This window comes from Echinops telfairi, unplaced genomic scaffold (assembly GCF_000313985.2).
Source record: "Echinops telfairi isolate 266 unplaced genomic scaffold, ASM31398v2 ScPeMD7_5592;HRSCAF=6446, whole genome shotgun sequence".
Classification (NCBI taxonomy): Eukaryota; Metazoa; Chordata; class Mammalia; order Afrosoricida; family Tenrecidae; genus Echinops; species Echinops telfairi.
The window spans coordinates 43,664,137-43,690,038 of NW_022109491.1; the positions used below are offsets into that span (position 1 = coordinate 43,664,137).

General features: G+C 38.5%; 1 protein-coding gene across 2 annotated transcripts in view; it reads right to left on the minus strand.

The window, feature by feature from the left end:
- KIF16B (kinesin family member 16B) overlaps window positions 1–25,902 on the minus strand; it is a 245,950-nt gene that overhangs the window by 189,391 nt on the left and 30,657 nt on the right. For both annotated transcript variants that reach the window (XM_004697819.4, XM_045295431.1), the window contains exons 7-12: window positions 23,384–23,526; window positions 21,560–21,728; window positions 21,228–21,359; window positions 19,726–19,901; window positions 12,346–12,411; window positions 9,556–9,615 (exon numbers count right to left, since the gene is read on the minus strand). In XM_004697819.4, the coding sequence (XP_004697876.1) occupies window positions 9,556–9,615; window positions 12,346–12,411; window positions 19,726–19,901; window positions 21,228–21,359; window positions 21,560–21,728; window positions 23,384–23,526 (746 nt within the window). The remainder of the gene's footprint in view (window positions 1–9,555; window positions 9,616–12,345; window positions 12,412–19,725; window positions 19,902–21,227; window positions 21,360–21,559; window positions 21,729–23,383; window positions 23,527–25,902) is intronic.

Consider the following 25,902-nt stretch of genomic DNA (forward strand, 5'->3'; position numbering starts at 1 on the left):
ACACAATTGATGTGTGTATGGATTGGGATAAGAGTTGTATGAGCCCCTAATAAAATGATTTAAAATAAAATAAAATTTATACAGAAAATAAATGAATAAAATTTTAAAAAAATAAAAATAAAAAAAATTCTGCCCTGTCCTGTAGGATCACCATGAGTCAGCATTTGGTTTTGATTTTAGTTGCATTGAACATATCTTACACCATAGAGACATTATGTATGGAGAAAACAGTGAATGGTGTCACCAAGAGGCACCCACTCCTGCACCCCCTAATGCTAAGCTGTTTGTGCTTAAAGGGGTCTGACTTCACCCCAGGTGCAGAGGTGGGTCCTGATTCACCTCCACCAATGCAGGTAACACATTTCCTTATCAAAGTAATTAACTGAAGGTAGATCAGGCCTAAGCCACTCTCCACAAGGTATGTCGCTGACCCCAGGGAGTGATTTAGAAATGCACCACTAAGTGCAAAGCTAGAACTTGGAGGACTTAATGCATTTGGGACAGTGCCGTGGATACATCTATATTGAACTGTTGCTGTAATTATGCCATTGTGAAAGTAGACCGTCTAAAGACTAAGCTAATACACTAAAAAAGCAGAACCATGAATATTCCCAGAGCTAGAGCCTTGATCAACCGAGCCTAAAGCCCGCCCTAGCCCCACCAGCACTGTCTGGACCTGTGAGTTAATAAACACCTCTACCATTTAAACCACTTAGGAATTGGATTTCCTGATAATTGAAATAAACAATTATTTTGCTGTCACATGACAGCAAAGCAAAAACACACTATCAAGTTAATTCCAACTCCCGGTGACTCTATAGGACAGAGAGGGTAGATCTGCGACGTGGGGTTTCCCAGGCTGTAAATCTTGACGCGGAGGACTGTCACGTCCTCCTCCCAGAGATGATGATGGGTTCAGGGAAAAGCCACCGAGTGCTTCATCAGAGCACCATCAGGGCTCTTCTTGTACCTGGCACGACTCTATAAATTACGTCATGTGCTATCTGCATAATATTATAATCTTTATAAAATCCCTACATACATCATTTCATTTCCGTGCATTTGGGAAGACACGTGTTATGAGCATCTCCACTTTACATATAAGGGAATGAATTCATAGAAAATAAAATTAATAAGAAAATGGAGTAACATTGCTATAATGTTTACAAGGCTGACACTGTGCTAGACACTATGTTTTCCATGTGTTCACTCCTAATTTTGTGTGATTACTATTAGTGTCTTATAGCTAGACTCCGAGAAACAGAAAATCCATGAGATCAGTATCCAAAAAAATACGTATGCTGAACAATGTACGGGAAGCAAGCCAAGTACCATCTCCGCATCCTGTGTTCACTGTTATTCTACAAGTCACTCCACTGCAAACTCACAACTCGTAGAACTGGTCTAGAGTTGAGTGAAATGTACTCCTGGGTGACATGATCGATAAATGTACAGATGCTGGGGTCCAGTAGTGGTGTCCAGTAAGCACTGGACTGCTAACCTGTACAAGGTCACAATCGGCCCCGTGGCATAGAGGTGAAGCCATCTGCTCCTGTGGAGATTTATAGCCTGGGAAAGCCTAGGTAGGTAGATATAAGTTGGAAGAGATGTGGTGGCAGTGGTTTTCTGGGTTTTGATGCCATGAAATGGTCACTTTTTCAACTTCTTTACCACCTAAGCTAAGCTCCTACAGCACGGTAGTTATGCATTGGGCTGCTAACCAAAAGGTCAGCAGCCTGAAACTATCAGATGAAACTTCCTACCCCTGTAAAGAGTTACAGTCTCAGAAACTCACAGGGGCAGTTCTCCACGGTCCGATAAGATTGCCAGGAGTCAGAATCAACCCCATGGCAGCGAATTTGGAGTTTGGTTTCGGTGAGTTCAGGAATACATAAAGCACATTTACAAATAGCCAAGCAATCTTTTCCTCCCTCGCTACGGCAATAAATATAAAGAGCTGTCAGCACACATGCCTCAGTACGGAGATCAGGAGGAAAATCCCTTATGCATTCAAAATAATTTACAGTAGGCTACCCATATTTAACAGGATATAGTTGACATATTTCTAAACCTTCTGCTCCAGAAACGTTATTCAGAAGTAAGCACCAACATACACTTGGAATACCTTTATTTATGAGGAGTTTCTTCAAGGTGAAAAAAAAAAAAACTACCATGGAGAACATGGAAGACTCGCTGCTACTGCCATAACGTCTGGGTGGGTCTGTGAAGAGCTGGGCTCAGCCTCTGACCCTACCAAGTCTCTCAGGCAGCTGTCAGGGCTGCAGCTATTGCACTGACAAGCCCCTCCCACCTCCTTAATTATCAAGTCCCAGTTTCAGACAACAGGAACTTTGTTTTTTCACTATGCATTTCATCTTGGAAAAAAAATAGTTGCAAGAGTAGAATTTTAGAAAAGGCAGCACACTATTTGATGGGAATTAACAGTTGGAGCCCAACTTTAATCAGCAGTTGACAAATTAACAACTGCAAACTATATTAAGCACACTAACACCTTTTTTCATTGCTTTCCGATCAAGAGGGAGCCACTGAGATCTGTACATGTGAATGCACTGAAAAGGATAAAGGGTATTGCATGCGGGGCTTTTGACAGTGACTTTTGTTTAGATACACATGAAGTCATCCACACTAGTCTCTACTGTGTTATCACTAGTCTCTACTCACACTAGTCGCTACTGTGTTATCGCTAGTCTCTACTCACACTAGTCTCTACCGTGTTATCACTAGTCTCTACCACACCAGTCTCTATTGTGTTATCACTAGTCTCTACTCACACTAGTCTCTACTGTGTTATCGCTAGTCTCTACTCACACTAATCTCTACTGTGTTATCGCAAGTCTCTACTCACACTAATCTCTACCGTGTTATCACTAGTCTCTACTCACACTAGTCTCTACTGTGTTATCACTGCTGGAGAAAGAAAGGCTTTCGATTCCTTTAAGAGCTACAGTCTACAAAACCCACAAGGACAGTCCTACCCGGTCCTACAGGTTTGATATGAGAAAGACCGGACTCGATGGCAGTGAGTGAGTGAGTGAGTGAGTTACTACTATCTCCATCTCACAGGGAAGTTATGAGAAACAGACAAGTCCATAAGAGCAGGGTTATAAGAATGATAAATGATAACTCCAGAGTAACCCCGAGGGCGGTAAACCAATGTACTGCCATTGTTGACAAGGTGATTTTTATACATAGAGACTCTATAGGACTGGGAAGACGTGCCCAGAAGGTTCTTAGACTGTAAATCTTTAGGAAGCAGATAGTCCCTCCCACTCACGCAGAGCAGCTCACCTTGCAGCCTAAGGCTCGAGGAGGAAAATCCACTCTCCTCATGCTTTCTTACATCATCTTGACTGCAGTAATCCCCACCCCAATCATTGTGTTTTGAACACTTTGTCCTCTGGAGAGACAGTAACTCATACGACCACATACAGCCATGATTTTAAATCACTGAGCCTGGCTGGGATGGAAACAGAGCTAGGAAAAAAGATGCTTGAGGTAGCTTTTTCACAAAACTGACCAGAATAATTTCTCTCGGACTTGAGTCTGGGTTAAGCCGGTCACTCGCTTTTGCTAATGGGACACTAACAAATGAGATGCCAGTGAAGGTTTTGACACTACTCATACATTGGAGCACCTCTTCTTTTGCTATTTCTGGGGATCTCCAACCGACAGATGAGTCTGATGGAGGATGAGGCATACAGGCCACCTCAGGCTCCCCGATGACACCAAGCCAAACACCTGAGTGGAGGGGGATTATTGAAGCCTAGCCCATCCCATGGCTTAAGTGGAGCAACAGAAATCTGCTAAGCTAGCCTGGGCCACAAAACCACGTGCACTAATAAGCTGTCATTTAAACCAGTTCACACCTCACTCCAATGGTTGCTTGTATGAAAACAAGCCTTTAAGATCCCAGACACTTCTCTTCCTGACAGCTGGGCATCTAGTGTCTCCGTCGCACTTTGCTCTAACACCCATATCTTCAGTGACCTCTTCATGATAATACCAAGCAGAGCCATGTCCTAAGAAGTAATTGTTCTAAGACTGGGGCAAGAATTCAGTGTGAGTCTAAAGTTCATTCATACATCTATGGTTTATGTATGTCTCTCCTTCACTTTAGAGACATCATTATAATGTTATGTCAGAGAACAGTATCAGTCATTGCCCTGGGGATGGTTTATAAGGTAATTCTATTGACAGTGTCCTTAATTTACCCGATAGTGCAGTATTTAAAACACAGGAACGAAGTATCCAGAAAACTACAGGAAAGTTGTTCCACAAACCTGATATATCACAAGCCTGCTGAAATACAGTTCTAGTTCTTAGTACTCCTTCCAAATCCACTGCCATCTCTAATAGTCATCTTTTACAAGACGGGGAAAACTGTGGACAGCCAGAGAAAACAACTGCCTCTAGGTTCCTATAATTTCCAAATGACAAGTGTTCACCTTATTAAGTCTATCATAACATGGAATTAATGAGCAGAGCACAAAGCATACCTCCCCATGGAATTTTAAACTCAGAAAGGTTAAAACTGTGAAAGCTTTAGATTTCATTTTAGTACTTTTCTTAATAGTCATATGTTCAGATAGAGCAGAAAACTATCTTCGAACTTATCCATCCTTGTCATTGGTTTATAGTATCCAACTTCTTTTCCACCAAAGTCGAAATATTAAACCACCAAGCCTCAAGCATTTGCAATAGTATTTCACCATCGTGCGGATTTAAATATGCTCCATTCTCTAAATTTGATTCAGTAAATATTAATGTGTACTGTTTTTGTATAAGATGAATCAAAATTCTATATATCATGAAAGCCTAAAAAAATTAACTTACCTTTTTCTTTTACAAATAATTTGCACGTTCCAAGCAAAAGGTGCCTTGGTAGCACATTGGCTGATAACTAAAAAGTCATTAGTTCAAACCTGCCAGTTGCTCCATAGGATGAAAATGTGGCAGTCTCCTCTCATAAAGATGTACAGGCTCGGAAAACCTATGGAGCAGATCCACTATTTTCTATAGGGTTGCTGTAAGTTGAAATAAACGTGAGTTTGGGTTCCAAGGAAAAGCCTCATTAAATACAGCTTCGGGGTATGATTAGCCTTTCTACCCTCAAACCCAGGTCGGTTTGTTATGAGGAGTCCTGTGGAAAGCAGTGGAAATGTAAAACAAAACCAGAAGACACTCCCTTCAAAAGACAGGTTGTTTTAAAAGCAAGAAAGTATTGAACAATGAGAAGAATAAACCAAGTTGCAGAGATTCAAGTAGACCCAGGACGGACTGTAAAGCCCCCACTGCAGTTCTGCACTGCACGGACACTGCACAGCGCCGGAGTGCCTTCTGTCACTCTATCCATAAAACAGCTGTAAGTTTTAGGCTTTAGTTCAAACTGCCGGTGATTTATTCTGAAGCACAATCCTTACAAAGTTATTTGGAAGGCATATAAAGTGGCTTTAAACAGTTTTTAAAAGCCATATAAAACATTTTAAAGCCATTAATAAAACAAAGGTGTGAGATTGGGTTGTGACCTCTCACCATACTTATTTAGTCTGTATATTGAACAAGTCAGCAAAAACCTGGATCATATGAAGACGAATGTGGCCTCGGGATTGGGGGAAGATTCAGGAACAGCCTGTACTATGCAGATGACGCAAGCATGCTTGCTGAAAGTGAGGAGGACCTGAAGAAGCACTTGCTGATAGAGATCAAAGACGGTAGCCTTCCACATGGACCACCTTATCTCACAACATAAACAGCTTCAAAACAACCACTGAAACTGTGCTTCTAATCTCCAGAGCAGGGGAAATTGCTTCAATAATACAAGGAGAACTTTACACAAACTGTTGTCATCCCTGCTCTCTGAGGGTTGTTAAAACACAGAATCCAATGGCTAATTCAAACTTTCAAAGATGTGTCCCCATGACACAGTGATTGGGTGCCACACTATCATGTGAAGGGAATTCAAGCGAGCGTTGAGTGGAGAGTTGAGTTCAATCTCATCTATCTACCCTTACCAATATTAAGTCTAAACTTGAATTCTTAGAGAAAGTCTCATCTCCACAGACCTCACATAAACTTCAATCACTTCTGTGTTACCATCTTTCATGCATAAAATCAGAAAGTCCCTATCAAAGGACAAAATTTGAATTTGAACCACCAATCTAGTGTAGCCAGTACTCAATAGATGACAAAGCTTTTCTGACAACTCGGTAGAAAGTGAGACATTAAAGAAACATATCCTTCAAAGAAGAGTAAGAATAGCTGAGGTCATTATTGACTATCATTCACAAGGGGTCACACCAAAACTCTGTCAATTACTGTCTGACCCTCACAAGGCATAAAAAAAATCTGATAGACAATGCCAGTTTAGAGATTCTTGAAAACTAGCCATGCTATGAATGCACACTCTGCAATACTGACATTAGAAGTCTTTATTTAATTTAATGTATTGCTTTTACTGGGTTGAACAAAAGTGGAAGAGCAAAATAGATGTCATTGAATATTAGACTTCTAAAGTCAGGAGCCAGCACATGTCTGCCAGTTTACCTTACTGTGGTGACCTGTGGGATGTTGTTATTATGAAAACTATGTCACTGGTATTTCAAGTACCAGCAAGGCCACCCCAAGTAAACAGGTTTCAGCAAAGCTTCCAAATTAAGAACAAACTACAAAAAAGGAACAGGCTGTCCACTTCTGAGGAGTTAGCCCCTGGCAACCCTATTGATAGCATCAAAATATTGTCAGTTCCTGAAAATCTAATGAACAGAAATAGAACACTGTCAAAGATAGTGCTAGAAAATGCGCTGGTCAGGAGGCACTTAAAAGATGATGAATGAAGAGCTGCCTTCTCAAAGTAGAGTTGACCAGAATGACGTGAATGGAGTAAAGTGTGCGTCAGTAATGCCTTTGGGACCTTCACTTGTGGAGAGGGCATGGCTCAAAATGATAAAAAAAACTACTAATAAACAGAACTTGGAATGTACAAACTATGCGTCTATGAAAATTGGAAGTCATTAAAAATTAAATGGAACTCATAAAGATTGAAATTTTAGGCGTTAATGAGCTAAGTGGGGTTGGGACTGGCCATTTTGAATCAGAAAAGCATATGGTTTACTGTGCTGGGAATGACAAAACCAAGAAGAATGGCACTGCATTCACCATCAAAGGACATTTCAAGATCTACCTTGAAGTACAATTCAGGTTGTGATAAGATAACATCTATCTGCATACAGGAAAATCCAATCAATACAACTACTCTTCACATGTCTACACTAACCACGAAAGCTAGTGACCAACAAATTGAGGAATTCTACCAATACTCTCCAGCTGAAATCGATGGACAGCTACTTAGCCACTTGATTAGAAAAGATTCATAGTTGTACCCACTCCAAAGACAGTTAACCCAACAGAATGATCAAATCATAAAACAATATCACTGACATCACATGCTAGTAAAATTTTACTGAATATAATCCAACATCAGGTGCAGCAGTAGACAGGGATCTACGAGAGGTTCGGGCCAAATTCAGCAGTGGACATGGAACAAGGGAAATCATGGCTGATGTCAGATGGAGCTTAGCTAAAAACAGAGACTACCAGAATGATGTTCACTTGTGTTTTATTGACTATGCAAAGGCATTCGACTATGTGGATCATAACAATCTAGGAACATCTTGAGAAACATGAACATTCCAAAATACTTAATTGTGCTCACAGAGAAAAGGTACATGGATCAAGAAGAAGGGCATGCTGCATGGTTTCAAACAGGAAAAATCTGTGTCAAGGTCGTATACTCTCACTATAATTACTAAACCTGTATGCTGAGCAAATAATCAGAGAAACGGGAGCACATGAAGAATGCAGCATCAGATTGGAGGCAGGCTTACTAACAGTTTGTGATGATGCAGATGGCACAACCTTGCTTGCTGAACGTGAGGAAGAATGGAAGAAGCCTTGCTGATTAAAGAGTATAGACTTCAGTCTGGATTACAACTCAATAACAAGAACTGTAAAATCCTGCCAACTGGACCCCTGGGTAACATCATGATAAGTGGAAAAAAGACTGACGTTTTCAAGGATTTCACCTTGCTTGGAACCACAGTCAATGGTTATGGAAGATTCAGGCAAGAGATTAAAACAAGCATTGCATAGATAAATCTGCTGCACAAAACTTCTTTAAAGTGCTGAAAAGCAAGGATATTACTTTTAGGACTCAGGTATGTCTGACCCACGCCATGGAATTTTCAAATGCCTCACATTCCTGTTAAAATTGGACACTGAATTAAGAAGACTGAAGCAGAATCAATGGACTTGAATCACTGTACTGGCAAAGAATGTTAAAAGTACCACAGGCGGCCAAAAGAACAAATAGATCTGTCTTGGGAGAATAGCCAGCATACTCCTTAGAGGCAAGGATAATGAGATTTCATCTCAAGTACTTTGGACATGTTGTCAGGAGAGACCAATCCCTGGAGAAGGACGTCGTGCTAGGTAAAGTAGAGGGACAATGAAAAAGCGCATGGCCCTCAATTAGATGGACTGGCACAATGGCTACAACAATGGACTCGAGCATCGGAAACAATGTCGGGATGGCACAGGACCTGGCAGTGTTCCGTTCTGTTGTACATAAGGCAACTATGACTTGGAACTGACTAAACGGCACCTAATAAAAACAACGATGTCAGGGGGGACTAGACCATGAAGGTGGACATCACACTTGGTAGAGTACAGACGATAAAAAGAAAAAAAAGAGTAGCGATGAGATGGATTTACACAGTGGCTAAAACAGTGGGCTCAAACATAATAATTGCGATGTTGGTGTATAATCAGGCAATATTCCATTTTGTTGTACCAAAAAAATCACTAAGACATAATACACAGCGACAATAGTATTTGCTAAATGTAAAACTTCAACAAGTTAAACCAAACATCTCAAGTACCGGTCTATGTGTTAAAATACATACAACAATAATACCTACCCTGTTTCCCCGAAAGTAAGACATCCCCCGAAAATAAGACCTACATACAGTTTTGCCTCTGGCTGAAATATAAGGCATCCCCCTGAAAATAAGACCTCCCCGAAAATAAGGCCCCCTGAAGCTACTGTAACTCTGGACTCTGGACCGTAGCAGCGGGTGCCGCCGTGCAGCTCACTCTTGGCCACAGCGCAGCGGGAGCAGACAGGAAGTGCGAGGTCTCTTTTAATACAACAATAAACAATAAATGTGTATCATATTCTTCTTCACGGAAAAATAAGACATCCCCTGAAAATAAAACCTAGCACATCTTTGGGAGCAAAAATTAATATAAGACGCTGTCTTATTTTCGGGGAAACAGGGTAATAGCGCTCATTTCCATTCTTTTAAACTCAAACCAGAACACTTACCTCAAAAACGTCACTAATCAGTGGCACTGATATTACATTAAGCAAAGTGTACAAAGTGTACAATGTTCTGGAGGAGGGGAGTTTTACTATGTAAGGCATCATAGTGGACTAAGACACTTCTCATAGTAGTGTCTTCAGAGACCAAGTCTTACTTTCAAGATATTTTGAGTTTCATTCCACTTATTTGTCCATTCCTTGGTCAACTCTTGAACCTAAAAGAAAAAATACACATACATGATTACTCCATAAGAAGTATTATTTTCTTCTAGCAAATTTACATACTCTATTTTTAATTAGATAACAATTTTCATCCTAGAAATAATCAAATCAAATATATATCAAGTTGATCTGATCCTACTCCCAGCATTATACCAAAGGAAAATACAGGCAAAACTTGTCAAATTGCCTAGTTTTCCAAGCCATTTTTACCGTGTCCTTAAATTAATGCTACTTCCCTTGATAGCAATCAAATTAAAAGTTCAGGCATAACAAAATTAGTTCCTCAGAACTAGTGATTTACTTTTCTTGCTAATTAGATGTGGTGTGGGTTAAACAATCATAGACGATGCATTTTTCTCTTAGGAAATAATTTGCTTTTATAGGTAATTAATAGGATTCACAAATTGCCATCTATTTTTTTAAGGGAGTGTTAACCTCTTTGATTCTTAGTAAAAACAAAAATCTTGATAAAAATCCACTTCTCTCCTGTCTGCTGGAACTTGGAGCTAACCCCCTTACCCACCCCCCCCACCCACCCCACCCCCCAGTTTTTGATTGCAGCTCAGTTAGAAAGTGTTTCTCAAAGTTAATACAAGCACTCTGGAAGTTCCAGAAGTGTTTTCACACAATGCACCCTGTGTACAATGGTTAAGTACTCTGTTGCTATTGGCCAGTAGTTCATTCCCACTGAGCAACTCCTCAAGAGAAAAGGCCCAATGATCTGGTCCCATAAGATTCAACCTGGGAAACTCTATAAGGCAGTTCTACGCCCTCATATGGGATCAACATGAGTCAGAACAGGCTTAATGGAACACTCCCATCACAAACAATGAAGAGGCAAATGTGATGCCTGTGTCAACAATGGAAAGATTAATGTCTCTTGTGAATAAGAACTTACATAAAACTAAGAAAGGAGAAACTTGGTTGGGTATAGTAGTTAAGCCCATGGCTACTACCGCAATGGCGGCTTTGCAAGACAGACAGAGATATGCCACTATGCTTCTGCAAAGGCTAAAAACAAACCAAATGCCACCGAGTCAACGCCGACGTATAGCGACCCTTAAGAGCAGAGTGGAACTGTCCCACAGAGTTCCAGACGCTGTAATCTTCCTGGCAGCACACTGCCACATCTCCCTCCCTCAGAGTGGACAGAGGGCTCAAACCACTGACCTTTCCGTTAGCAGCTAAACATTAGCAAATATGCCACCAGTCCTTCACCTGTAAAGATTTGAGGTCTTGGAAACCCAATAGGTCAGTTCTACTGTGTCCAATAAGGTTGCTGAGCTGGAATAACTCAATGGCAACAGGGTTTGGGCTTTAAGCCATAGGTACTTTAGGAGGCAGAGAAACTCTTCAAAATCTTCTCATTCAGTATATATGGTCAGCATTCCTGTCACCTCCCTGTTCCCAAGACCAAATACCATGCCACCTAAACTTAGAGGTCTTTCCACCTATAATCTACCCTGTCATTTACCAAAGCAAAATGCGGACATTTTCTTATATTCTTTATATAGAGATAGAGATAGAGATAATGTATGTATGTATGTATATATATAATTTTATAGACACACTTCAATGCTTTCATGGACATTTGAAGGGCAAGGAAAAATTTTCTGCTGAGTTAGAACAAGGTAGTGTGATATTCACTAAGGCAGTATTTGTGACCTTTATGAAAAAGTAACTACCATGATAGTAAGAATCAACTATATGGACATGTATCTATGATATATATGTATATATAAACACACACAGACATATATAAAGACTTTCCATAAAGAAGGGGGAAAGATTGGTGTACTACTGAATTTGCTAGTTTCTACTAATTAGTTAACACAAAGATTCTCACTAGTAATTTATTGAGAAATACAAAACCCTTAACAAATAGTTGTGTGTGCGTGTGTGTACGTGAGCCACAGGGACTCGGACCCTAGACACTTGTCGGTTCTGATGCTCCTAGCATCTCACATTTTGCCAAGGCAGCTGTGAGACTTTCACTGGCAGGTGTCCACACTGAAAGAGATTCCACTTAAAAATAACAAAGCATGTGATCTGACACACCAACACTCAAGTATGTACACCTTTAAAAAATGACCCTATGAAGTGGCTCACATACACATGTGCACACACTCAAATGACTAATGGGTGAAGGAGCTGGGTAGAGGTAAGAAGATTTGGGGCAGGATACTTATGATGGTATAACCAACAATGTAAATGAGTCTCAAACAAGAGTACTAAAGAGCATGTACTTAAAATGAGTACTGCTGCTAAAAACAGAAATACTATGAGTTGGTGGCTTTAATGAACAGAAATGTATTTTCTCACAGTTTAGAAGGTAGAAGTCTGAATTCAGGGTGTTAACTCTAAGCGAAAGCTCTCTCAGTCTGGGAGAAGGTCTTTCTCTCTTTCCACTTCTATTCCGGGGCTCCTTGGCAATCATGTGGCAATCATTCACATGACATGTATCTCTCTTCCCCCTCTGTACTAGCTTACTTGCTAAACATCCTCCTTTATTTGGCAAAATTAATTAATTAATAAATTAACCCTATACTAATATGGTCTCATTAAAACAACAAAGAAAATATATCCCCAAGTGTGGTTCATAACCATTAATGGTATAAGGGTTAAAAATTGCCACCCATACGTAGGGATGGGGGGAACAACTTAATTCATAATAAATAATGAAAATTGCTATTTTAAAAAATAAGTCAAAAAGGGTCACTTACTCTTGCTTCATTCTGCTGAAGTTTTTCTTCCATACTTAGAGCTGTAGGGGAGTCTAAGAAGGCAATCTACAATGCAAACCACAAAACAGACCACCGATTAGTAAATCACAACAATCTAAAGTAAATATAAGAAATTATCAAAACTCCCAAATAAACTAATAGTAAAAAGCAATGCCCTTCACCACCCTCCGCCTAAAAAGGTGCAGTATGACCAACTTTTAATCCACGGAGCACCTATCTCTTTCCATTCAAAATGACCACACCCTGGTAAATTTACTTTGGCAATCACAAATCAGTGACGTAAAAGAAAAAGGCAACCATGCAGTTGATCTTTTATTAAAACAAAACCCCTAGAGGTCCTAAATAATTAATCTGCTTTGAATACGTACATATTACAAAAGTGAAAACTCAAAAGGCAAAAGGTGGAAGGATAAATGCTTCTAAATCACAGATTTTTGAAAGACATGAGAATGAAATATATTTATTTTTACTGCTGGGTGGCATTCCATGTCTGGCCTGACTTTACCACAATATGTTTATTCATCCCTTTGTTAGTGCTGCAGAGGTATATAGTTCAAACAGCAAAACAGGTAAAAATGATGGTACACTGTACAATGGAACTGAAATTATTCAAATGAATGAGGCAGCTTTATTTGTACCGAGCTTTCCCCAAGATATATTGTAAAATTAAAAAGGCAATGTTAACAATAAGCAAAAACATTGCATACAACCAGATTGATTGTGAATTTACGTTCACAGAATGATTATCATTTACAAATTATGAAGGTCTAGCATTGAAAAGCCCTATAAAGGACATTTCTACTCTGACACATACAGAGCATTAGTCCTTGAAATGGGAAGAGAGACTTGTAAGTATAGGAGCGTACCTACTCCTCAGCTTGTTAACTAAACTGTATGAATACAATTGAAATCCCCTGTGCACATCTCATTTTCCTTCCCTGTCTCTACCAGCGTCCCTGTTTTTAACAATTCCACCGCTAGTGTCAGGATAGCATTAGATGGATATTCATTTCAGTATGTTATGTGTTGGGCTGCCATCCAAAAGGTTAGTAGTTTGAAACCGCCAGGCACTCCAGGAGGAAAGACAGAGCTTGCTACCTGAGTAAACAATTACAGTCTTGGAAATTCAAGGGACAGTTCTACCCTGTCCTATAGGGTCATTATGAGGTAGCATCGACTCAGTGGCGGTGAATTTGGTTTGGGTTTTGGTATTCTATTAATGGAAATGTAGCTTTCTCGAATAGTTTGATTTTCTAACACTACTAAAATGAACATCTGTAAGCTAATTGACTGCACGCCTGGGTATATCAATAGAATTCAATTTTTGGAGGTGAATTTAGGGCTAACTTATAGGTGTGATTATTTTAAATTGTCAAATTATCTTCCCCAAAGGTTTTTTGGTTGGTTTTACTATTCTCCATTTCTTTTTAGACAAATGTAATACCCACAGGGTAGTTCGGTTCAGATAAAGATTCAGACTGCCTAAGGCTACCATGGCTATGCTTGCCATTGGTCTACACAGGTAATATTGAAGCTTGCCAGCAGGGTAGGACTGGCTCCCCTTTCTGGGCAAAGTCTTTACATTAGTCTGGGCAAAAGTCCCCACAGTTGTCCAAGAGCTATCTTCTTAGCCACCTATGTGAGGGGTACAAGATACACATAAGCATGTATGGAGTCCACGTTGGATTAGAAATCCATAGCCTACAGAAACCAACATCTCTTGCAACAACTCCATAGCCATATCTTCTAGGGTCCCCGTGATGGACACACCCAGTCACTGTACTCAGGAAAACCCAGTGTTTATAGGCCTAGACTTGCCATGAGTCAATTCCAACTCATGGAACTACGCTCCATGGATTGCTTTTAATGGCTGATTTTTGAGAAGGAGACAGCCAGACCATTGTTTTGAGGCACTTCTAATGAACTCAATCCTCCCACCTTTCAGTTAACAGTTAGGCACATTAACCCTTTACAGCAACAGGGATTCAAAGGTCTAAATAGAAGCAATGATCCAATTAGGGATTGTCTTTATCATAAAAAATGTTGACTGCTTATACAGCTAGCATTCCATTTTTCTGTAATTTAGGAAGAGTGAAATCAGAAAATTAACCCAAAGCCAATTCTGTCCTTGTGGAAAAAAGAGTTTTGTTAACCTGTATACCATACTGCATCTACCCCACCGAGTTTGTAACCTTGCAAACAGATGATACTCAATAAATATCTTCCACTGAGGAAAAGAAAGTGATAAACTTGAACATGTCACCCCCGTTTATGCATTGTTGGTAGTTTCCCAATCAATGAGAACGTCCTTTTCATGACAATTAATTTTAAAGAAATTTTTATCTAACATTACAATAAAAATTCCTAGCACATCATCAACTTGGTAGATCATCAATGACAGTATATGTGCATGAAAATTAACAACCACCAACCCTGCTGGAAAAGTATTTTGAAACAAGACGTGTAAAGATGGGTTTACATAAGAACTTAAAAATAAATAAATACATACATATGTGCTTATACACATAGACACATGGAAAAAAAGAAACCTTTGGTAACACTGAACCATTTACAATAAAATTATTCTTTGAAAGCTTTTTGTTTATAAGATTAATAGCTCATGATTAGGCAGTATACAAGAAAAATTCACGTGTCATCTAATCAAGAGTAACACTATTACCTAAAAACTGTACCAATATCAACTACACTAACAATATATACAAGCATCTTTTTCTTCCCACCTTGCCATGTTATCAACATGGTTAGGTTCCAAAAACCAAGTTGCTATGCAAAAAATGTTATTACACAAAAATACAAAATGACCACATCAAATCACTGAATGGAAAATGAATGCATTATTATATAACCACCAAACCATTGAGAATCATAGCCAAACCAAGCTGACAATAAGCACCATAGCCATTTACTCTGGCCCTGCACTTCAAAATTCATTACTGTCAAAGGTTTGTCATTAATACACAAAACAATCAACGTGTAGACATATTAATATTGTTGCAAATGGCAAAATATCATATAACGAGACAGGTGATAAGTGAAAAGAGAGTGTATACTGCATAATCAAGCCTTTTGATCTTTGCCAATCTAGTGGGTGAATAGGACATCTCATTATTTGAGGTAAAATCTACATGCAGAAATTTCACCAATCTTAAGAGTATACAAAAAATGCACATAGTTTTATATAAACATATGTGGGTGTACACACACACATATCCATTTCAATTGTTTTTATTTACATATATTATATTTCAAATGACATTGAGTATAAATTTATAGGTTTTAAAAATCATTTAGATTTTTTTTGAATTGTGTCCTCAATTTCTTTGTTCATTTTACTGTTGAGTTCAATCTTTTCCTAAGTTTTTTTAGTTAATAGTTTTATGATATATAATTCATATATCATACAATTCAAAGGTTTAAAAATATTAGAGTTGTACAATCATCACCAGAATCAATTTTAGAACATTTTCTTCTTTCCTGTACTCATTATTATTAGATGTTCGTTTCCCCCAAACTTCTCTGTCATAATCTTAAGAAACTCTTAATCCAGCTATTGCCTTTATAAATTTAGCTATCCTGGATTTCATATACAGAAAACATGTTAAAAAAATTTTTTAAATAGCAAAGTAAAATGGATATAAATCTCAATTGAAAAGAAAGCATAAAAATATTAAAAACTAGAACAAATTTAATCAATCATAAAGGCGATCAAATGATAGAGTGCCAAATTTTAATCTAGTTGCATCTGCAACGATCCACTTTAAAAAATATACTTTTATTGGGGGCTCTTAACATCTCTTATTACAATCCATACATTCCTCCAATATGTGAAGCACATTTGCACATATGCCACCATCATCAATTTCAAAGTATTCTCTTCCCACTTGAGCCCGATTTCAGCTCCCCACTTCTTCCCCTCCCCTCCCACCCCCACCTCACGAGCTCTTAATGTTACAGACTATTTTTTCCATATCTTACATTGCCCTCCATCACCCCTCACCCACTTTTCTGTTATTCGTCCCCCTGGGAGGGGGTTCTATTTGATCCTTGTGATTGGATCCCCCTTTCTCCCCACACCCTCCTCTAATCCTGCTGGTATCGCTACTCTCCTTGTTGTTCCTGAGGGATTTATCTATCCTGGGTTCGCTGTGTTGCGGGCTCTTACATGGAGCAGCGTGCATGCTCTGGTCTAATCGGAACAGTCCACTTTCCAATGCATTGTGCATGACAGCAAAGCCATTCACATCCCTGATCCATGGTCAGATCTCCCTAATGTTTTATAGATGCTCTTTTCATAATAAGAAAAGTAGCCTTCTATGGTATGAATTACAATTTTTTCCTGATTTGTCATGATTGTGGCAAATTTTAGTTGTGTTATAAAAATACTCTATGCTCTTACTTATTTCTGTCTCCTTGAGCTCTCAAAGAATGAGACAGACATGTAAATTTCCTGTAAAAAATGCATAGTTGGTTTTCTTTCCTGAAATGTCCTATAGCGTTGCTGGGTTTTCTTTGTTTTGGTTTGGTTTGGGTTTTCCTTTGCTTTCTAAAATTTCTTGTCTCTCTTGATTTTTATTATGTTATAGTTTTATCATGATAATGTGCTCTTTTCTAAAGTTCACATAAGCACTACTTTCTTTCCCCTATATTACCTGTTAGCTCTTTACTCATTCTTATAAACACCATTATAAATGAGTGTTATTCTATTACCCTGAGATGTGTAGATCTTAAAAATTTATAAATTCTGACACTTCCATTAACTATCAATCATTTAAAGTTTGCCCTTGCTGCAAAATTGGAAGTCATCTAACCTCCACCTTCTCTTCCCTATTATTGTGTTTCCTGACTTTTGCTGTTTATTTCAGTTCTCCACTGCTTCGTTTCACTGTTTCCACACACTAGGGTAAGAAAAAAAGATTGCTATTAAGGTTTCAGCCCGTACATGCATGAAATTATTCCAAACAAATGTGTGTGAACATTACTCTGTTGTCAGTGAATGGCTGTAGACAAGATATCGCAATAAAAGTCTCGTTAGGGAGACTTCGACAATGGGAAACTATCAACACAATTGGCTTCCAGGAGATATATAGAAAACAGAAAGGTCAACTCAAATGGCTATGGGAATTCTTCTTAGAGATTACAAAGAAGTAATCTTGATAAATGTTCTCAAGAACAAGAGGATAATCACGGGGGCTTATCCAGTAGACATTTTCTGAAAATGGCACTAGTAAAAAAAAGGTAGTAAAGCTAGGGCAAGGATTTTTATGTTTTCCATGATGACAACATACTGGTTTGTTCTTCAAGGGTAGCAAGGGTTTTTCTTTAAAAATTTTGTTGGGAAGTCTTACTATATCAACCCTACATCCCTGATCTTTCATGCTCAATATTTTGTTCTGCAAACTCAAAGAAAACTTAAAAAGATGGATTGACTCATTCAAAGAACTACTATATTGAAATGAAAGAGCATAACATTTTTTGAGCAAGGGTGACTGAGACGGAAACAATGCCTTCAGAAGTGTGTAGACCTATGTGGAAGATATGTGAAGAAACATTCTTCACAGTTTTAATAAAGGTTTTTTATTTTGTAGCAGTATTTTTTGACTTACATTCGCAAGAGAGAAGAAATAGTTTCTGTCAAGTCAAAAAGTGGTCTGAAAATATGCTTTCAATATAATAAGAGCTAGAAGATACTTTTTTTAAAAATCCAGATGCTCACACCATCTGAAAATACACAGTGAAACCATTCTATGAAATCACTATACATCCATCAGAATTGTTTCAGTGAAAACTAGACAATACCACATGTTGACAAGCATCTGGAAAAACAACAACTGACATTCTCTGACATTTGATAACAACAACAACAAAAACTCACTGCCCTGCAGTCAATGCCAACTTACAGCAACCCTATAAGACAGCGTAGACCCCCCCTTGAGTTTCCTTGACTGAAGCTTTTATGGGAATTGACAGCCCAGTCTTTCTCCAGCTGAGTGGCTGATGGATTTGAATTGCTAGCCTTGCAGTTAAGAATCCAACTCTTAACCACTACACCATCAGCGCTCCTCATATATTGGTATAAACACTCTGAAAAATTATTTGGCAGTATTTAATAAAACTGAACAGAAGCTCATGGTCTGGCTCAGTATCCCCACTATTAGATATAAACCTAAGAATGCATCTAGAAGTTCACTATAAGACCTGCATAACCAATGTCATCACATCACACTTCAATAGACTCAAGCAAGAAACTCTCACAACTGACATCAAGAAACAGATAAATGGGCCAAGGTATGCTTGCAAGAAGGAATACTCTGAACATGTGAAAACTACAAAGATGCAGAGATAAAGTGCTTCTAGGATGCTATTAAAGTTCTCCTTCTTGATATGGAAGTGAGTTGACAGGAGAGTTGAGTCTGTGGAAATGTATTACACTACACTTACAGTATATACTATAATGTGCACCTTGTTTTAGAACATTTTCAGAAATATGTTTAATATTTTTATTTCCTAAAAGGAAGGAAAAAGATTGCATGATTTGCATCTTACCACTCACCCCACCTTTTTTTAAAAAATCATTTTATTGGGACTAATACAACTCTTATCACAATCCATACATACATCAATTGTGTAAATCACCTTTTTTATCTGTTTGCCAATCACTTGTCCCACACCAGAAGATAGTTTTATAAATGTGCTACACTAATTTTTATTTATAGCATTATCTTCTAAAAGAAAAAAAATGGCATAGCTTTGCCTACAAAAATATCTCCCTACTGGTGGAGAGTTTAACAAGTACACTTAGAAGGCTTTCATTGTTTGCACACAAAAAAAGGAAGGTAACTGTGCATATATATAAAATATAAAAGTGGTATTCAATAAAAACCTTAAATTGTCGTTAATATAAATAACTACAGCAAGCCGAACTCAACCCCATCTGTTCAGTTCTGACTCAGAGCAATCCTGTAAGACAGATCCGAACTGCGCCTAGGATTTCCAATGACATAAATTCTTCCCTGAATTGGCTGGCATGTTTGAACTGCCCAGGTAACTCTATTATATACTAAAAGTCCAGCCATAATTAATCATTTCAAATTTCCTGGATAAAAATCTGATACCGAAAATCACATAATGAATGCAAAGGCCAATCAAAGATTGATGTAAAGGAGAGGTTGGCTAACTCACCCAAGCTTTCCTTAGCACTTATTTGGCTCAGTTATTTCCTTCTATTTATTTAAATTTACTCAAATCAATACCACAAGTGAGATAATTTCTCATTAAGATCTAAGAATAGATGTGATTACTCAAAAGAAAAGTATCCATAAATCTCAGGAAAAAAACAACCTGGTTCCCTTGAGCAAGTAGCATTTTCAGTCTGGCTATTTCAGCTCTGAGCTCGCGGATGAGTTTGACGTTGGCATCCTCATTAATGGTAGGCTTGTTGATGATGTTTTTGGCTCTATTTGCATAGCGAAGAGTACTTAGGGTTTCTCCATAATTGACATCAGCAGGTGAAATGGCTGTGAAGAATATATTTGAAAAATAATTTATATAGCACTCAGTGTTTCATTTAACACAAAGCTGGCTTGTAATTTAAAAGTCAGAATAACCTCAGGTCATTGGATAGACTAAATATGCATTCCCAGAGTAATGAATATTAAAAATTATCAGTGATTTAGAGGAAAGAGTACTTAGGAGACAAAATTACATGTCATTTTGTTCTTTCTAAGTCTAGAATCAGCCATTTAACTGACGAAAATGATATATGAAGTATTTCGCTTTCGTGAAGAGCATTTTCTTTGCTAAAATTACAGGAAGAAGATTTCAAGGTTATTTGTACTTCTCAATGTTAAATAGTAATTTAAATACTTTTCAAAGGTCTGGCAAAACCTACTATCTTTGCAAACACCTGAAAGCATTCTTAATGATTATATCCGTATTCTCATTAAACTTTTAGTTAACACCACACCTCACTTCCAAGTTAAACCTTAAGGTTTAGGTGACTCTGAAATTGAATCAAGGTTTTGTCCCCGAGGTTAGATCCCTCACTTCCATAGTTAATGTATGGCATGGGGTGGTCTGAGGGAGTGGAAGAGCCAGCAAGGAGGGGAAGAGGAGAGAAGAGAAAGGAAGGGAAGTGATCAGGAGGGAAACAATTGTGTGAATTCGCCTGAACTATGATTTCTTTCTACATGTTTTCCCGATGCTATTTCTTGCTGATATTTGGTCAAAATATAGAACTAAAGTAACTTCTTCTTTTTAGCATCTGATTTGTTTTAGCTCAAGGATTGATGAACTTATAGAGGCATCAAGTAGGATAAGGATTCCAGGGGTGGAGGGGGTGTCAAGGGGAGATGGTGTCAAGGTGTCCATTTAGAAAGAGAATGTTGGGAACTGATGGTAGTCGCAATTGTACAATTCTCCTTGACATGATGGGTCTACAAAAAAAATGTATGAATTGTTGAATGAAAAAGTGATTATCTGCTCTGTAAGCCTTCACTCAATTCACAATGAATATGTTAAAAAAGAAAAGTCAGTGTTTTAAGGTATTGCTTTAAAAAAAAGAAAAAGATGCCATTTCAACTCATAGACCCTGTAGAACAGGATGGAACTGCCCTGTGAGTTTCCAAGACAGCAACTCTTTTTTTTTTTTAAAGACTGCAACTCGTTTTGGAAGTAGAAAATCCCATCTTTCTCGCTCAGAGTGGCTGGTGGTATTGAACTGCTGATTTGGGGATTGGCAGCCAAAACTGTGGCCACTAAGCCACCAGTGTTCCTCTAATGCAAATATTTATAGTCAACTCATAAAGTATCGTGTACAAAGAAGCAGAACTTAAAACTCTTACTGGCAATCATGATAGTTTTAGAATTTCCTCCAAGGCTGTCCTTTAACAACCATGTTAAGACAGAATCCCTGTAAGGCACAAAGATTTGCTTCTTCTTTGCCAGAGGGTTGGCTGCATCCTGAGATAAATCAGCTATAGGAAGAACAAAAAGAAAAAAGAGAGAAAAGGAGAGAGCGAGGCATTAATTTCAGCTCTTTTCTTAATAGTGGTTCTAAAACCCTTAAAGATATTCTCTCAGTTTGCAACAGAAACAATAAACTTATTTGCTTCATGCTAACACATTACAGTATCCCGAAGAATAAGAGATGGCAAGGGATAGAGCATATACCTACCTAAGGCAGAAATGACATTTCCTAGAGTCACGAGGGATTTATTGATGTTTCCCCCTTCTTTCAGTCGAACCCCAGTGGCACCAGTGGCATCCGCACGTTCACTTCCCGCAAGATCAACTAGATGGATCTTACTCACAGTTTCACAGGGCATTTCAGAATCAAATTTTGCCTGTGGTCAAATATAAGAACAAAATTAAAAGTTATAGAAAAGGATTTAATGTGCTCATCCTGATACAAATTCTGCTTGTTTTCCACTCCTCCCTCTGTTCTCCCAAGGGAAGTGGGGGGTGGGGGGTGGGGTGGGGCGGGGTTGTTGTCTGGTTTTTAGCTTTTTTTTAAAGCTTTCTTGTTTGATTGCCCTTCATACTGGTAACAAAATATCCAGTAATCTATAATATGTGATTTTGAAGAACCATTCTATCACGCAAATCATTCAATTATTTGCAACAGAGACTGGCTAAATCTGGCTGTGGGAGAATATGTCACTGAAATTCAGCACTGAGGACCACTCGTCAAAAAAGTGTAAGTACACAAATCATTAAAATTGGTTCTACACAGCATCGCCAGCATTCCAAACAGACTTACTATCCAAAAGGAAAATGTAGACAACTACATAAAAGATTATCCAACTGTTATCCAATAGTAAAACAAAGTGTCTTATAAATTATTTTAACATCTGAAAATCTTAAATACCATATGCCTTGCTTTTAAATTAAGGAGTCCTGGTGGTGGTGTTGGTAAGCACTGAACTGCTGACCACCAGTTGGTTCAAACTTATCAGCTGCTCTTTGGGAGAAAGTACGAGCTGTCTGCTCCAATAAAGATTTACAAAGGCCTGGATGCCCTACATGGGTGGCCATGAATTGGAATTAGCTACATGTCATTGGGGTTTAGTTCACTTCCAAATTATATCCAAATCTTACTTTCTCAAAGACTATTAACCTGCATTTTATAGTCTGCACCAAAATATGAAACAGAACTACAAAATTTTGATAGAAAAGTAAACCTCTTAGACAGGCATTTCTAATGAAAAAACAAGAGAAAAGCCATGAAAACCAGTAAATCAAAAGTAAGGTTACAACACAAAAGGTAGAGAAGTGAGAGGTTGAGTGGGAGTTGACTTAACCAAGGAATAGGGAATCTTCCTCCTTTATTTTTTTTGCTTTCTGCTCCAACTAATAAAGTAAACAGGAGGTGACATGCATCTAACGTGTCAATCACCAACACAGGTTGGACATCCTAAAGCCCTGGCACATGCCTAAGCCCTGCATAGACCCTAAATTTCTGGATTCACCTTTAGTTGTTCTACTGGTCTTGGTGCTAATATTTACTCTCAATAATTTCCACACATATTCAAGATGCTCTCGACCTCTTGATTAAACTGCATTGCTACATTAGCGCTCATAAATGTTCATTTTCGCTTACTCTCATTCTAATAATCACAATCACCACTGTAGGGCGAGCTCCATGGAGTGATAATGGGCTGCACTGAATCACTCACCTCAGTCTCTGTCGAGTCAGACTCGCAATCATTACTTCCCACAGAGTTTACAACAATGGGAACTTTTGCTTAATTAAGCAACGATCACATTTTTTATGTCTAGACTGGGATGGAAACTTACTAAATATTTTTTAAGGATATTTCAAATAACTATAATTGTAATCAGACAAATTCAGCACACAGCACATGTTCAATTCTTAACTAACAAAAAAATGATGGTCAGTCTCCTCTGCCCACTGCTCCTTATAGGTCAACAATGATCATTCCCCAGCCCGTGATAAATAGTAAGCAGAGGCCACAATGACAGATCTAACTGCCCTTACCTGAGTGAATTTAATAGTGAAGATGGCATGAGACCGGCTGCTGACATCATTCATTCCAGTAGCTGCTGTCGTCCGATTGATATTTCCTGCATCCATAAGTTCTTCTACATCACCATAATTCTGTACTAAATGTTTAGATAAATCTGGAGGGGAAAAAAAGAGAGAGAGGGGTGATTAAGAGAGCTCTTTCATCTACAATAAATAAGAACCTCCATTTTTTTACTTACTGAAAAAAGACCTTACTTGTTTCTACAGTGTGGTTGTTTACGATGCGGGAGCTGGAATGCTTGGGTTTGCATTCCAACTCTGCTACTTACTAGCTTACATTGCTTTGAACCAGTGACCTCACTGACGGTGCGTGTGCCTGTCCTATGTTGTTGGTGTTAGCTGCTCATCAAGCTGGTTCCGACTCAGAGAGACTCCATGCACAACGCAATGAACACTGCTAGGTCCCGCGTCACCCCAACTGTTCTTATTTGAGTCCATTGTTTCGGCCACTGTGTCCATTCATCTTATTGAAGATCTTCCTCTTGTTTGCTGCCCTGCTGCTTTACCAAATATGATGTCCTTTTCCAGGGACTGGTCTCTCCTGATAACATGTCCAGAGCACATGACACCAAGTCTCACCATCCTCACTTCTAAGGAGCATTCTGGCTGTACATCTTCCAAGACAAATCTGTCCATTCTTTTGACAGTTTGTGGTACTTTTAATATTTTTCACCAGCATCATAACGCAAATGCATCAATTCTTCTTCTTCTATCTTCCTTTTACAATGTAACTTTCACATGCATATGACGCAATTGAAAATACAGTGACGTGGGTCAGGCGTACCTTAGTCTTCAAAGTAATATCCTTGCTTTTCAACACTTTAAGGAGAGGTCTTACGCAGTAGATTTACCCAATGCAATGTGCCTTCTGATCTCGACTGCTGCTTCCATGAGCATTGATTGTGGATCCAAGCAAGATGAAATCCTTAGCAACTTCAATCTTTCGTCCATTTATCGTGATGTCATCTATTGGTCCAGTTGTAAGGATTTTGGTCTTCTTTAAATCAAGTTATAATCCATCCTTAATATTCATCAGCAAGTGCTTCAAGTCCTCCTCACTTTCAGCAGGCATGGTTGTGTCATATGCAGGTTGTAGGTTGTTGCATTAAAAAACCCACATTTTTTCTCCAATACTGATACCACAAGTACAAACAGATTAAATAAAATAAGTAGTTTGTTAATGGTTCTTATGTACTCTTTAGAATCTTTCAGTATCGCAATTTAAGGCTTCATTTTTCTTGCATACTCCCCTCCCCCCGTGCCCCGCTACACCCCCTTCAATTCTTTCTGTTTAAAGTTTGCAAAACATTTTAAAATCCTTTTATATTTTTTTTACATTCCTTTTTTTTAAATATTCATGTGGCTTAAAGTCAAAGACTGCAAAGGATATAATTTGTGAAAAGTTGCCCTCCCAATCGTACCCAACCGCCAGTTCCCCTTCAGGAGACGGTGTGACCACTTTCTCTGGATCCTTCTGGAGCTAACCCATACATTATAGAGCTTATACACACACACACACAAGGGCTTCAAAAAGTACAAGGAAAAACTGAATTAAAAAATTATGGATTTGTTCCACAAACCTTTTGCAGCCCCCTCATGAAAAAAAGCAGAATGCAAAACAGTGTTTATAATTTGACAGCTATCATTTATATCAAAGAGGGAAAAGATGAAAAACAAAAACCAAACAAATGATAGCTGTCAAATTATAAACACTGTTTTGCACTCTGCTTTTTCATGCAAAACATTTATTGGTGAACATTCCTATACTGGTTTTTAAAGTGATTCCTCTTATTGTGTTTATCATTATGATACCCTCCAGCTCCCCCCACCCCACACACAAACAAAAAGTTTTTTCCAGACAGGGTCCTAGAATGCAGGATATGAGATAAAGCATTTCATTACAGGGATGGCCTTCAACCCAGCCTAGATTTTAAAGAAAATAGTTAGCCAGGGCCAGCCTTTACCTAGGAGTACTTGTGTCATTACTCACAACTGAAGGTGACACACTAAAGAATCATATCACAAATACTGCGGGCCACAGAATGGAACACTTTGCAACAAACTTCTCTTCTTCAAAGGTAACAGGTCATACAACATCTTTACCATCACTTAGCATCATTAGGCTCAGTAAAAACGTACTGCAAAAATGCATCCCATTTAAGAGACAGGAAATAGAATATACATCTTGCCTGACAACACTGGAAACAAGTTTCCAGAGTTCTTAAAGTCAGGGAATATATTGGCAATCCCCACTAAACCAGTGAACACCCAGTGAAATAAGAATTCACTAAATGCATATTGTGTAATTACAGTTCATATACCTAGAGGATTTAGAATTTTCAGAGAAAATCTCTCTTAACCTTTCAATTGCATTGTTCCACAAGCTTTTTGAAGGCTACTCATATTGTGTTAAGAATAAGATGTCAACAAAAAAGTGGGTGAAGGGAGACGTCGGACAGGGCAAGATATGA